Source organism: Peromyscus californicus, unplaced genomic scaffold, assembly GCF_007827085.1.
Source record: "Peromyscus californicus insignis strain IS unplaced genomic scaffold, ASM782708v3 Scaffold_5__1_contigs__length_169319896, whole genome shotgun sequence".
In the NCBI taxonomy this organism is placed as follows: Eukaryota; Metazoa; Chordata; class Mammalia; order Rodentia; family Cricetidae; genus Peromyscus; species Peromyscus californicus.
Window position 1 is genome coordinate 59,337,579 of NW_026294573.1, and position 13,458 is coordinate 59,351,036.

Here is a 13,458-nt window from a genome sequence, read left to right on the forward strand (position 1 = left end):
CAATGGAATATTGTGGGGAAATGCCATTTCCATCTTCTTCCCAAGCATCTATTAGAAGAGACTATTTCCCCAGGCCTTGACTGTGTGGAACCTCCAGTGCTAGAGGTATGGGAGCTCTCTGACTCAGGATATAGCCCAACCTCAGTTTCCTATTGCAACATACATTTGCTTCCTTTTCCATCCAATTGTTTTACACAGTTGTGTTTTCAGAGACTAGTCACAACAATGTTATGGGAAAACCAAGAATGACCAGGTTAAGCCCTGATCCACTCATCTGCAGGCAGGACTTCAGCATCAGCAAGCCACTCTTGATTAACTTTAGAGTGTGCCTATTTGGGAGATATATGAAACAAATTAGGAGTATTGCAATCAGACAACATACCCTTTTTATTGTTTTATATGATATTTCGAAAATGTTAAAATGGCAGCTCAATTGTTTTCTCCCTACTGTCCTCTGATTTTTTTTGTAGATTGTGTGGAGATTAATAGCAGCCCACAATAATCTGTTGTCCTTTGTTGGGGGAAAAACTATGCTGCTGTTTCTGGAGAGAAATAATTGGTATGTAGCTTATAGAGTCAACAACTGAATTTAATGGAGCATAAAGGGGTGGTATCTCTCACGAAAGAGGCATATTATCCGTTTAAACAGCTTCCAGTCTTGCACATAAATTAGACCTTCGACAAGCTTTGGAAAAAGGGAAACCACACAGCAGTGAATTAACATGCATGCATAATCCTAACAAAGGAACTGTCTCTTTTGAAAAGAAGAGAAAGATCCAGTGTCTCTGCTACAGTTAGAAATCTGAAATTAATTATTGACTTTTCCATATTGTTTGCAGCCACTTTGTTTGCCCATTTATTGTAGAATGTATATTTTGTAATTGTTTTACGGGAGCTCATAAAATTGAAGCTGCAAATGAGATAGTGTATGAGCAATTTATTGCATATGCCCTTCAGACACAGAACCGAACTTGGCATAAACGAAAAGTGGTCAATGCATGCTTTTTCAAGGTCTTTTGTGAAGGGAGAAGAGAGAGACTACTTTAGAGTACTTTTTTACAGTGAAATTCTCAAAGAGCTGCAATTGAAAACCATTTCATATTTTTATCTAAAAATTTCACCATTTAGAAAACTGATTTATGGTGGTTCTAGAATTCATGTTGGTGGATATGTTTAAGCTAAGAATGACTTAATTTGTGGAATATATAAATTGAAAAATTCCTGTTTACTGTATATAATGAAATAATTTTCATACTCCCCAAATCATGTGTGCATGCATGTGCACAGGCGCACACACACACACACACACACACACACACACACACACACACACACTCATACGTGCATTTAGAAAAACACAAAAATAATCTTCTGGAAGTAATTGTAAACAATAGTAAGCATGATGAAGAGTCTTTGAAGTAATCTCTTTCTATCTTTGACCACCCCTATTTCAGGTAAGCCCAAATCATAAATAGGACCCTCAATCTTGATGAAATTCCTAACCTCCTGTTATAATTCATAACAACAATTTAAATGTAATGATTCGTCTCACCAACATCTACTTTCCTCTCAACTGAAACATCATACCCTTACCATGGCCCATTCAGATTCCTCATTTCATATTATTGGTTGACTTTTTTATTTTTTTGAATTTTTGCACATTATGAAATGTCTTTAAGTATCTCTAACCACACTCCTCCTCAACTTCCTCAATGATTTTTACTCAGCACAATCCCTTCTCGACTTCATATCCCTTTTAAAAAAATGTATCTATATTCTGAGAATTTCATATATGCATACAATGTATTTAGGTCTTACTAACCCTTATCATCTCCAACAGTTCCCACACCAGTAGATCCCCTCCCAACTACATATCTTGGTTTTTTTTTTTTTCATAATCCATTGGGTATAATTAGAGCTACCAGTATGTGTGTGGGTGCAGGCCATTCACTGGAGCATGGGCACTCTACAAAAGGCCACACCCATGAAGATAATAGACTCTTCCTTGCTGGAAGCTATAAATTGCTAATAACTCTCATCTAATGGGTGTTGTCATGTGGGCAGTTCTTCTACAGGCAGTCCCACAATCTATTAGGTCATAACTGCTGTGGGTCTGTCATTTCTAGAAAGCACTATTTCACAGCAGTTCTCCCCAACTTCTCTGCCTCTTACAATCTTGCAAATCCCTCTTTCTTAATGACCCTTCAGTCTTGGAGGTATGGTGTAATGCTTCATTTGTGGCTGAGAAATCTACAATTCCTTAGTATTTGTACTTTGACTAGTTGTGAGTTTCTGTAATAATCACTGTCCACTATAGTAGGAAGCTTCTCTGATAAGGGGTGGAGGTGTGTAACCACACTAACCTTCAAGTAAAAGGACAAATATTTAAAAGGAAGTTTGATTATCAGTCAGTTTAGCAAAATAACAATAGTTGTTATCCACAATAGCATATGACCTGACTAACTGGGAGTTCTTGGTCAGATTTAAGGTACTAGGCAGGATCTCACTCCTTTGGAGCTTCTAATTAGTACTATGCATAGGCTCATGAATATGTAGCCACACAAGTGGACATGGACAATCAAACTATGGCGATAGCCCAAGGAAAAATGTTCCTTCCATCTCCCAGCAACAATCATTCACTAACCGATTCTCAGCTAGAGATGAGGCCTCCTGAGTTCCTGCCTCTTCTGTGTTGGAATTTTATCTGACTTGATCTTCTGCAAGTCTTGTGGAGATAACCAAAGATGCTATAAGTTCATCTGGGCAGCAGCGGTCATATCATATCTATAAGACAGCATTACACAATACTTATCCCCATCCTCCAGTTTCTCCATTCTTTCTGCCCCTCTTCTCTGATGTTTCCTGGGTTTTGTGGATAACTTAGGGCCACAAGAAGAACATTTTTTGAAAGTATTATTAGACTTCCTTTTTCTTTTTAATCCTCAGGGGAAGTAAGAACAAGATGCCTTTCTTTTCTCACAAGTATCATTTCTTTGAGTCTCTGCTTTTGCTAACTTAAGGCAGTGATTATAGTTCCTAGATTCGAACATGTTCAGGAAACATTTTGGTATTCGGTAAAGAATATGGATTTGAAAACTGACAAATTTAAGTTACACTCCTAAATCTTCCTTCACTAAGTGTGTGATTTTCTACATGTCTCCTACTTTCTTTAAATATCCAAGTCATATTTTGTAAAAGATGAAATAAATAATGCTTAAAATTAATTATCAACGTGCTTCAGGTGCTGGATCACACATTTATACAGATAAACAAAAGGACCACAGTTTCTCTTTGTATTCTAAATGGCATGAGCACCATTTCTACTTACCTACCTACCTACCTACCACTTCTCACCACACTGAGAAGAAAATAAAGCAGTATTAACACAATTTAATAAACCCAAATTCACCAAATAATATATATATATATATATATATATATATATATATATATATATATATATTGCTTGGTTAATGCTTTTTTTGAAGGAACAATTCTTTCCTAATACCTAATTTTATTTTGTTTCAAAATAATACATAGGTGTGGGGAGATGATGTTATCTCACAGCACTGTGTAGTGGGGGGTAAGAGGAGGAAGAAGCATCTTCTACTTGGGGTGGTCTATGTCTAGAAGACACAAAACCTCTTACCAACCCAACCAAATTTAAATGATGCTAAAAAGCCAAGAGCCTTGAGTAATTCTTGGATGCCAGATCATTTATAAATGTGGTTAAAATAAATCCAGGTTTGTTTTCATTCTCTGGGTCCAACTATGGATTCAGTCCAGCTAATTGAACATGCTAAAATGGTTGAGAATATAGCCTCCAGGAGCCTCTTTTTTCAAGTGAGATGGTAAACACTTGATTTCTCATGAAACTGGACAGTGAATTTTTCACTGATATTTGATACCTATTAATGATCTTTGTTTAATCTTCTGACAATTCTTACCTTCTGAAATGAGGTTTGTATCACTTTCATCACTGACCATTCCTGTGGCCTTTGCAGGAAATGGTGTGGAGCTTCTGCCTACTGTGTCTTAATTCTGCCAGCATCCTGGTCTTCCTGTTGTTCTGAATATCAATACCCTTGGAATTGCTGCAAGCCCACTTTCTTTTCTAGTGTACTATTGTGCTCTCCACCACTCACCTAACATCTTCTGCTGAAGATTTGACAGTGATCACCACCAAGTTTTCATGTCAGTTCCTAAGTTCCCCCTGAACATGTTACACATTAGCAGAGCCAGCACATGTGTTCCTCCATATTATTTGGGAACTGCTACTGTCTCCAGAGCACCACCCTCATTAGCATCTTCTCTCATGCTCACACTTTACCTCAGGTACATCTCTCCATACAAGCTCATGTACCCTTGTTGTTTTCTGGAGCCTTTCCAGCACATATTCTCTTCTAGTACCCTTACCTAGAGAGAAGCTGCAACTTATTTTCTGTGTTTACTATTTATTTCCCATTATTTCTTCCCTCTATCTTAACAGCATCAACATTTCTTTTGGTCCATTTTTTTGTGGAGAAGGGGCTTTATCAGAGATATGATTTTTCTAAGTCTTCCAGGCTACCTGTAACTTTTCAGACTTGAGAACGGGATAGGAACGGAGAGACATACAGAACATTAAACATTTTACCTGTGAATATCTGGCACGTAGTAACTATGTCAATATATCATATAATTGCAATGTTGCCTAGAGAGACAGTTTATAATGTAAACAATATCAAGTAATAATTCTAATCCCATATTGTAAGCAGAAATGTGACGAACCTCACCTGAATACAAAAGGTATTTGGAGGGTTGCAGACATGACTCAACAGAGTAAAGTGGTCACTCCTCTCCCAGAAAACATATCTTTGGTTCTCAGCACCCACATGGCAGCTCATAATTTCTTAGGAGTACAGTTTCAAGGAGTCTGATGCCCTTTTCTGGCCTCCATGTCCTCTAGCATACATATGACACACATAAACTCATGCTGGCAAACACACATACACATAAAAATAATAAAAACCAATAAAGAAATCTGTATGACTTGTCAAACTTTTAAGTGTCCTGTAAATATAATGTTTAGAAACAATACAGCAGGTTCCATAGCAAGCTCTGCGAACTCATATTTATCATTAGGGAAATTTCTATAAAGAATCATATGTTCTTTATAAAACTTGTTCTTCAAATTGTAAAACTTCAGCATTAAATAATTTGTAAGAAAAATCAAATACTACAAACAACTCCATGGATGTGGAGCTCTAACCATTAATGTTGTAGTATATCAACAAATGTCCACTCAAGATCCATGTATGAATCACAAATCCATAAATAAATGTTTATTACAATATAGATATGTACATTAGTTTGTATCTGCTATCCTTCTTCAAGCAAACAGAGTAAACAGCTAGCAAGTCTAAAATTTTGCACAGATGATAAACCATATTTCTTTCATACCAATCCAAACTAATATTAACATATGCAATCCAACATTTGGGTTTAAGAATTGACATTACAGACAAGAGTATTATTATTTTAGTCAATGTGCTTGTTATATCATTATCGATTTCTAGACAATTCCCTTTTCCCAAAGTTCAAATTTTATAGTTATGAAACTCTAAGAACTGTTCCAAGATAATTATAATTGTTTTCACATATGCTACAACAGGTTATTCTCATATTGAAACTCAAGGCCACCAATATCCTTTACACACTAGTACCCAAATTTGTTTCCTAGAGATCAGTGGATTCCATTAGCTGCCTTGACATCAGACTTCAACATGCAACAGCTCTTTGTATGATTTCTTAAGAATGAGATTGTCTAGTTAAAAGGATGTAAACTTTTATGTGCCAAAGATTATTAAAATAATTTGAACTCTCTTTCACCTCCTGAACTGCCAAATTCCAAACAATTATTTTCTGTTTTGTCTCGAAATGTGGCTGTTGTGAGACCGTGGATCATACAGAATTTGGAGCCAAATGAACATGAATTTGAACCCTGACCCAAAACCAGTAAATTATATGGCTTCACTTCTGATCCTTAGTTTCTTGTCTATAAAATGAACATGGCAGCTTCTTAAAGCAATGTTCTGTTATGAGGGCTTATGATCATTTATCTGAAAGTCTAGTACAGTACTTGTACACATGGTAGCAATATAATTAATAGTTCTTTTAACTTCCCTCACAAATCCCCACTCCTTGACTACATGGTATCTTAGCTCTCTAAATTTTATTATTATTCTTTCCTGCTTTCTAGGATGTAACAACTACATAAATAGTAAATAAATAGAAAACATAACCAATCATCTTAGAACAAGCAGACTTAATTCCTTCAAAGAACTCAGAGCATTTTTTTTTAATCAAAGATCTCATAATGTAAAGAAAATGTCTAATTGTCTGTGTTTCATCTAAGTTGTCCAAGACAGCAACCCATGATAATTGTGGTTACATTTTTACATATGAAATATTGTAGCATCAGTATTTGAGGCTGTATCTGCTCAGAGACCCTAAGCATTACTGGATTCTCACTTATCACTGTGTACCCTTCAAGTCCTATATGTAGCTCCAAGGTCCAGTTCTGCTGAGAAGAATATCATAAAAATGTTTTTAAAATGGCTGAAGGAATTATCCCACAAACAAGTGTATTCTAAAATTTCTTATAGGTTACAAATTATAGAAAATCTATCAAGTATTACTGTTTATAAATATCCATTACTTATGTTAAAATAACATTGCTGCCAATAAGGAAAGGGAACCCAAACAATTCAAATAATCTTGGCATGTCTTACCTCCTAGAAGTTAAATATTGGTTAAACTCTAAGGTCTTATGAGATCTCTCCCAACATCCACTTTTCTCGATACTGTTTCAGTATCAGACAGAACAGATACATCATATAGGCAGAGAGCTAAAGAAACCTTCTCTAGATATCTCCCTGCACAGAACTCTGCTTGTATGAGCTCAAGGCTTTTTTCTCTGTGTTCTACACTCAGAACTCAGGTAACTGCTTCCCAGCCAGCAGTTCCCTCTCTCTGGAATGAAGGATAAAAGTGAGAAAACTACTGAAGATCCTTAGGGAAATGCGATTCCCTAAAATCTGGATGGAAAAGGAGGGAAAAGTATACTCAGAACATCCAAGACAAAGATCTCATTCCTGGATTTCTGAAGAAAAAAGAACTAAGTGAACCAGTTGCCAGGACAACCAGTGTTGTGGAGAAGGGTTGGGACAAAGAAATGGGTGACCTATGGGTACTTCTGCTTTTGCCTCTGTCCCTGGCAGCCTTTCATGGGGTCAAAGGCTGTTTGGAGTGTGACCCCAAATTCATAGAGGATGTTAGGACCTTGTTGGGAAAGCTGGTACCTGTAGAAGTTCCTGGGAGAACTCAACTGCTTGACAGGCAGCATCAGGAGATAACCCACTTAAGCTCCAAAGTCTCCCACAAGGATAAGACGCTTCGGTTGTTGGGTGAGGGAAGCTGGAGTCCTGAGAGTTTGGGTGGCTAAAGGGAGAAGGGGGGTATGGAAGAGAACACCTGGGTCCACTCCACATCCTTCAAAGATGTGACAATTTCCTACCACACACGTACCTTTCTCCTTCCTCTGCAGATGTTCGAAATGTTGTCAAATGGAGAGTATGGCTCAAGGGGGAACTTTATAAACTGGGCAATGAAACATGGAAAGGTAAGATAATTGTTTCACTGTCACAAGTTGTATGGCACCAACAGGAAAAGAGATCTGAGGAAATTTTCTGGGGAGAGCAAAGCAAATTAAATTCTGAAATAATCACCCTAATTTCTGGTATCCTTTCCATTTCCTTTTTAGGTGTCTTTATCACCCAAGGCAAGTTTCTTAGTGTTCGCCAACACCTGGAATCCCAACTGAAAGAAACGCTGAAGAACTTCGCTGCAATTGGTAATAAGACATTTCTACCTAACAACATTGAAAGTATGTCAGAGAACAGGAACTAAGGGATGAGAAGAGGAGTGAGGGTTCAGGTTACAATGGACCTAGTTGTAGTGAGAAATGAATGTACAACAGGGACAATGTAGGTATAAATGTGACACATGTGAAGTGGATTTTAAGCTCATTAGATCTTTCTGATTCTCTTTTAGCTTGTTCAGAAGATTGCAGTGAGTACAGTACATGTGACGCCTTGAGGTTTCAGCCCATATTTTCCCATCTCCTTTCTCTGTTTGCTCTTCTCTCCCACTAGTTAACTTTGAACCCAATTCTTAGAGCTGTTGAGGAAATATGAATAATATTTGATGACAAAGTTGAGCTTGTAATATTTTATACACTGTACAGTTTGAAGGAGTGCTCATGCCTCTCCAACCTACTGCTCCAACATAAGCTATGAAATCATTGCTCCACTTCATCCACAAAGAGCCAAATATTTATAATCTTTCAAATTTTAAGAATCTTGACTATTAGAGGAAGGACTAAACAAAAATGTAACTTAAAAGTCCTGGGAATGTCTGAGATCTAATCTATATTTATGAGCTAAGTAACACTCTTGCCATATCCCTTTTATGATTATATTTTTCTTTGCCAGTTGTAACTGAAGGTCCTGTCCTTGACTGTTGGACCTGTCTTCGCATGACCACTCGATGTTTCAGAGGAGACTATTGTAAAGGTGACATAGGCTGTAGTATGGCAATTTGAGGGGACAAGGATCAAGGAACCAGATTGCCCATTGACGTTTTTTCTAGTGCTTTTAATAAAGCTTATAGTAACACTTACAAAACAAGGTAAAAATGTTGAGTAAAATATACATCAACGTGAAAAACTTAGAACAAAGCCAATGGAGTGGGTGAAAAGTGAGTAGGGCGGGACTCTGGACTCCACTGCAAATTACTAGGTTAAAGGGAGGCAAGTGGAAAATTTTTGAAGGGGTCTAACACAAGAAGTCCGGGAACAGTGATAAAGCAGGTGGTGGCCAACTCATTTGAACAGAGTTCATTCTGTATAAAGATTCCCAATTACTATTACTCTTATTCCAAACTCATTTTCATTACTTCCTTTTCTCCTTCCAGATGAGAATCCAAAGAAGGCTGAAAATCGAGAGATTGCGCTGTATCTGGTATTGATAGCAGAAGCTGTAATATTGGCAAGTGCTGTGTTACTGTGAGTTTTCCACCCTCCAAGCATTCCTTTGCCAAAGAGATTGTCCAAACTCCTTCCTCTCTAATGGAAAATGGGGAAAGAACTAGACAGAAGTTGATGCAAATAGTAGATGGAATGTAAGAGAACACAGAATAATCCAGGAACAAAAAAATCCCAACTATATAATTATTTCTCAACTATTGCTTCTTACAATTAAGTGTGGATTGTCCTTTCTCTGCTCTAGATTCCATTTTTGTATCTCACATCGGAGAAAAATGAAGGTAATACGAAGGACACTGAAGACATATTTGGAGAAGAAACTTGAAGAATTAGTGGGGGTGGTAGATACAGATGATGAGCAAAAGGATTTGGAGACCCTGAAATCAAGTTCGCAGTCTCAGACAGGAAATCCTTCAAGTGTTGAGTCAGAGTTGCAAACTGGGACTTGAGTTCTTGCATGGTCATGAGATCACAGCACCTTAAAACTGGAGGAGAACTTAAGGTTTCTCCAGTGAATATCCTTACTGACATCCTGAGACAACGGATGACATGAGAGGGCAAATGATTTACCCTGAGTTATACAGAAAGTAAACTGGTATGCTGCAACACACACAAGAGGCAATATGCCATGTGCTAATAAAAACACACTGTTAGTCACTCTCATGAATGGCAGTAATTAGGGCACCTTCCACGTTTACAAATCAGCATTTTCTTTCTATGTTTATTTTATGTCTGTTTCCATATCTAACATCAGGTTAGGTGTAGATGATTTCCTAGGTAAAAGATATTTAATCTTTATCATAATATCTTAACCACATATATATGTGTGTGTAAAATAAAGTCCAAAAATACTAGTCCTGAACTTTCCATTTTGCCTTGCTTCCTTTTATTCTGTAAGCTTGTTTCAGAAGATAAGTACCACAGTTTATCAGCATGAAGCAAATAGTAAATGGAGTCTTAATTCAGCAGTGGGTACAAATGTTTGCAAATCATTCCATGCTGCACAACTCTGTGTGCTTGCTTAGGGCCGCTGCTATATGAATGAGACATTAGGTGATGAGGATAGTCTCAAAGGAACTTGGGCATTGATATCTCTGGGTGATTAAATTTTATTGTAACACTCAGAGGATACTGTTATGGGACACCTATCATTTCTCAATGACTTAGGGCACACCCCTCCTCATCTTATTCTGATATATTACTCTAATTCATGAATTACATCTTTCCATTGTTTTGCTTTTAATTACAAAAATATACACAAGAAAATAGAACTGTTAAAATTTGTGGTGATGGAGTTTGTTTTGGAACAATACACTATTATTTTGTGTTTAATAGTATTCTCTGAACAATGAAGGAAGGTACACATCACGGTATGTTGTTGTAGATATAGTGAACTGACTAATGTAGGTAAACATGTATTGTGTTGGCATGTTATCGCTTATCTTTCCTCTGCTATTTACTGTTCTCTATCTAATCTGTGAATCCTTTTAAAATAGTTTCTAGTGCATTTCCATCAATTTTTCAAAGTAAAAAATATTATGTGGGGCTGGAGAGATGGTTCCATAGTTAAGAGCGCTTGCTGTTCTTTCTGAGGACTAAGGTTTTATTCCCAGTACCTACATTTCACCTTACAAGCATCTATAATTCAAATTCCTAGGAAACTACAGATCTCTCCTGGCTCCTAGAGACATTAGACCCTCATGCAGTGCACATAACATACATGTAGGCAATACATGCATAAACATGAAATAAATCCTTCAAATAATATATGTATGTGCGGGTGCCTATATGTCTATATGCATAACACTTGCATATCTGGTGCCCACTGAACCCAGACGACGGCATAAACTCTAGCATTGGTATTACAGGTGATTCTGAGATCCTGTATGGGTGCAAAGAACTGAACTGTGTTCCTCTGCTAGAGAAGCCAGTGCTCTTAACAGTTGACACATTTCTCCAACCTCATTTCATCATTTTTAATATACTTTAAACACTAAGTAGATAGGCATACTCATGTACAATTACAGTTGATTTTGTGGATTATACAATTAGGTATAAATTTCTACTGATATCAGGCTGGTTTTTATACATCCCTTTGTAGACTTTAAAAACATGGCTCTCAGAGCTATAAGCTGTTAGTGGCTGCTGAGGTAGGGAACATTAGTCTTCTCCAGGGACCAACCCCGATAGGTTATTCAATTCCCAGAAATCAGCAATAAACACATACAAACATTAGTAACACTAAAATCAGCAGGATATAGATAATATATATGTATTATACATAAAATATATATAATTAAATATAATATATATTAATAATAATATTAATTATTATTTTATTTGTATTAAAATGTTATTTGTATGTTTAAATAAAGTTGCCTGGGCGTCAGAGCTATCAGCAAGCCATAGGAAAGCAGGGCAGTGGTAGCGTATGCTTGTAATTCCAGCACTTGGTAGGCAGAGCTGGGTAAGTCTCTGTGTGTTCAGGGATACAGCCATTATTGGATACACATGCCTTTAATCTTAATACCAATCATGGAAAACCTGGAGGCCTATACAGACAGGCCGTGAGGAGGCGGTCATGTGGTTGGGTTTACAACCAATGAGAAGGCAGGACAGGAACTCTATATAAAGACTTTAACACAGGGGTAGCTCTGGTTCGGAGAGGTAGGACCACCGCAGAAGGAAGGGTAAGGTTTTACCTCTTAGCTCTGAACTCTTGGCTTTCTTCTTTGCATTGGTTCTGTGTTTCTTATTTAATAAGAAGGTTGGATACATCTACAAAGAGGTTATTAATTTGAGGAGTGGGGTAAAGTGGAAGAAATTGGAAGGAAGGGAAGAGAGGAAATGTTTTAAATACAGTACTCAAATAAAATTCTCAAAATAAATTCATTACTTGAAAAAAAAACAAAATAAAAATATAGCTCTCTGGACAGAATCCTAATATACAAGAGATTTTAGAGAAAATTGCTCTTTTGAAATGACCAAATATCAAATCACTTAAAGAATTGGTAAAATATCACCGATATTTTGATGTAATTATAATTTGTCTTCTGGGCCCTAGAAAATTTAAAGGACTATTTACCAAATAGAAACAAGCAGCTAAGAAATAAAAGGCACTATCAGATGCAGAGAGTAAGAACACAATTAGTATTAAACATAAAATAAATGTGTGAAAAAGAAAAGTATTAGATGAGATCATTTAAAGTATTTATTTATTTATTTAAATTTTTTTGTTTGTTCCCATTCTCATGTGGTTTTCATTTATCATGGTCTTTTATTCCTGTTCTCCCTCTCTGTTCTTGATCCAGCTGGGATCTCCCGCTCCCCTAAGCTCTCTTTCCCTCGAATCTTGCTCTTCATTACCCCCACTCACATCCATGTTTTTCATGTAGATCTCATCCATTTCTCTGTCATTGGACGATCCCTGTGTCTTTCTTGGGGTTCTGTTTTCTAGGTAGCCTCCCTGAAGTTGTGAGTAGCAGTCTAGTCATCTTTGTTTTACATTTAGTATCCTCCTATGAGTGAGTGCATACCATGTTTGTCTTTCTGAGTCTGGGTTACCTCACTCAGAATGATCTCCAGGAGTCCAATTGGTGAGAAAAAGGAGGGTTTGTATGAGCGAGAATTGTTGAGACCAAGGTTGGAAAAAGCACAGGGACAAATATCCAAACGAAGGGAAACACATGAACTATGAACCAATAGCTGAGGAGCCCCCAACTGGATCAGACCCTCTGGATAAATAAGACAGTTGATTAGCTTTATCTGCTTGGGAGGCATCCAGACAGTGGGACCGGGTCCTGTCCTCAGTGCATGAACTGGCTGTTTGGAACCTGGGGCTTATACAGGGACACTTGGCTCAGCCTGGGAGGAGGGGACTGGACCTGTCTGGACTGAATCTACCAGGGTCGGGGGTGGGGTGGGCGGATGGGGGGGTGGGGAGGCTGGGGCCGTGAGGGGGGAGAACAAGGGAATCCGTGGCTGATATGTAAAATTAAATTTAATAAATAAATTTTAAAAAATTTGTTTTTCGAGACAGGGTTTCTCTGTGTAGTCTTGGTGCCTGTCCTTGATCTCAATCTGTAGGCCAGGCTGGTCTGGAACCCACAGAGATCTGCTTGGCTCTGCCTCCTGAGTGCTGGGATTAAAGGTGTGCGCCACTGCCTCCCAGTTTAAAATCTTATTATAGGCTACTTATAAAGAAGAAAGAAAAAGAAACCTGAAAAACTTCCAGTAAAAATGGTTGAAGTGAGTATCTGGAAAAACTTCACCAACAGAAAGCAAGTATTTTATTGTTGGTAAAAACCATAAAAGAATTTTAAAAATTGAGTGAGAATAATATCTATGTTGATAAAATAATAGAGAAGAACAAA

The 13,458-nt window shown here is 37.4% G+C and overlaps 1 protein-coding gene across 1 annotated transcript; it reads left to right on the forward strand.

The window, feature by feature from the left end:
* Positions 1–7,216: 7,216 nt before the first annotated feature.
* On the forward strand, positions 7,217–9,534 carry Izumo3 (IZUMO family member 3). Its single transcript, XM_052715829.1, has 7 exons — positions 7,217–7,448; positions 7,589–7,663; positions 7,805–7,894; positions 8,095–8,112; positions 8,535–8,615; positions 9,016–9,106; positions 9,330–9,534. Exons 1-7 carry the CDS (start codon positions 7,217–7,219, stop codon positions 9,532–9,534), a joined length of 792 nt encoding a protein of 263 aa, XP_052571789.1.
* Positions 9,535–13,458: the final 3,924 nt, after the last annotated feature.

Bases quoted from the DNA above. Each gene is read 5' to 3' on its own strand.
- Izumo3 (XM_052715829.1), top strand. From the start codon at position 7,217: ATGGGTGACCTATGGGTACTTCTGCTTTTGCCTCTGTCCCTGGCAGCC. The intron at 7,449-7,588 runs GTGAGGGAAGCT...CTTCCTCTGCAG, and splicing joins TAAGACGCTTCGGTTGTTGG to ATGTTCGAAATGTTGTCAAA. The intron at 7,664-7,804 runs GTAAGATAATTG...TTTCCTTTTTAG, and splicing joins GGGCAATGAAACATGGAAAG to GTGTCTTTATCACCCAAGGC.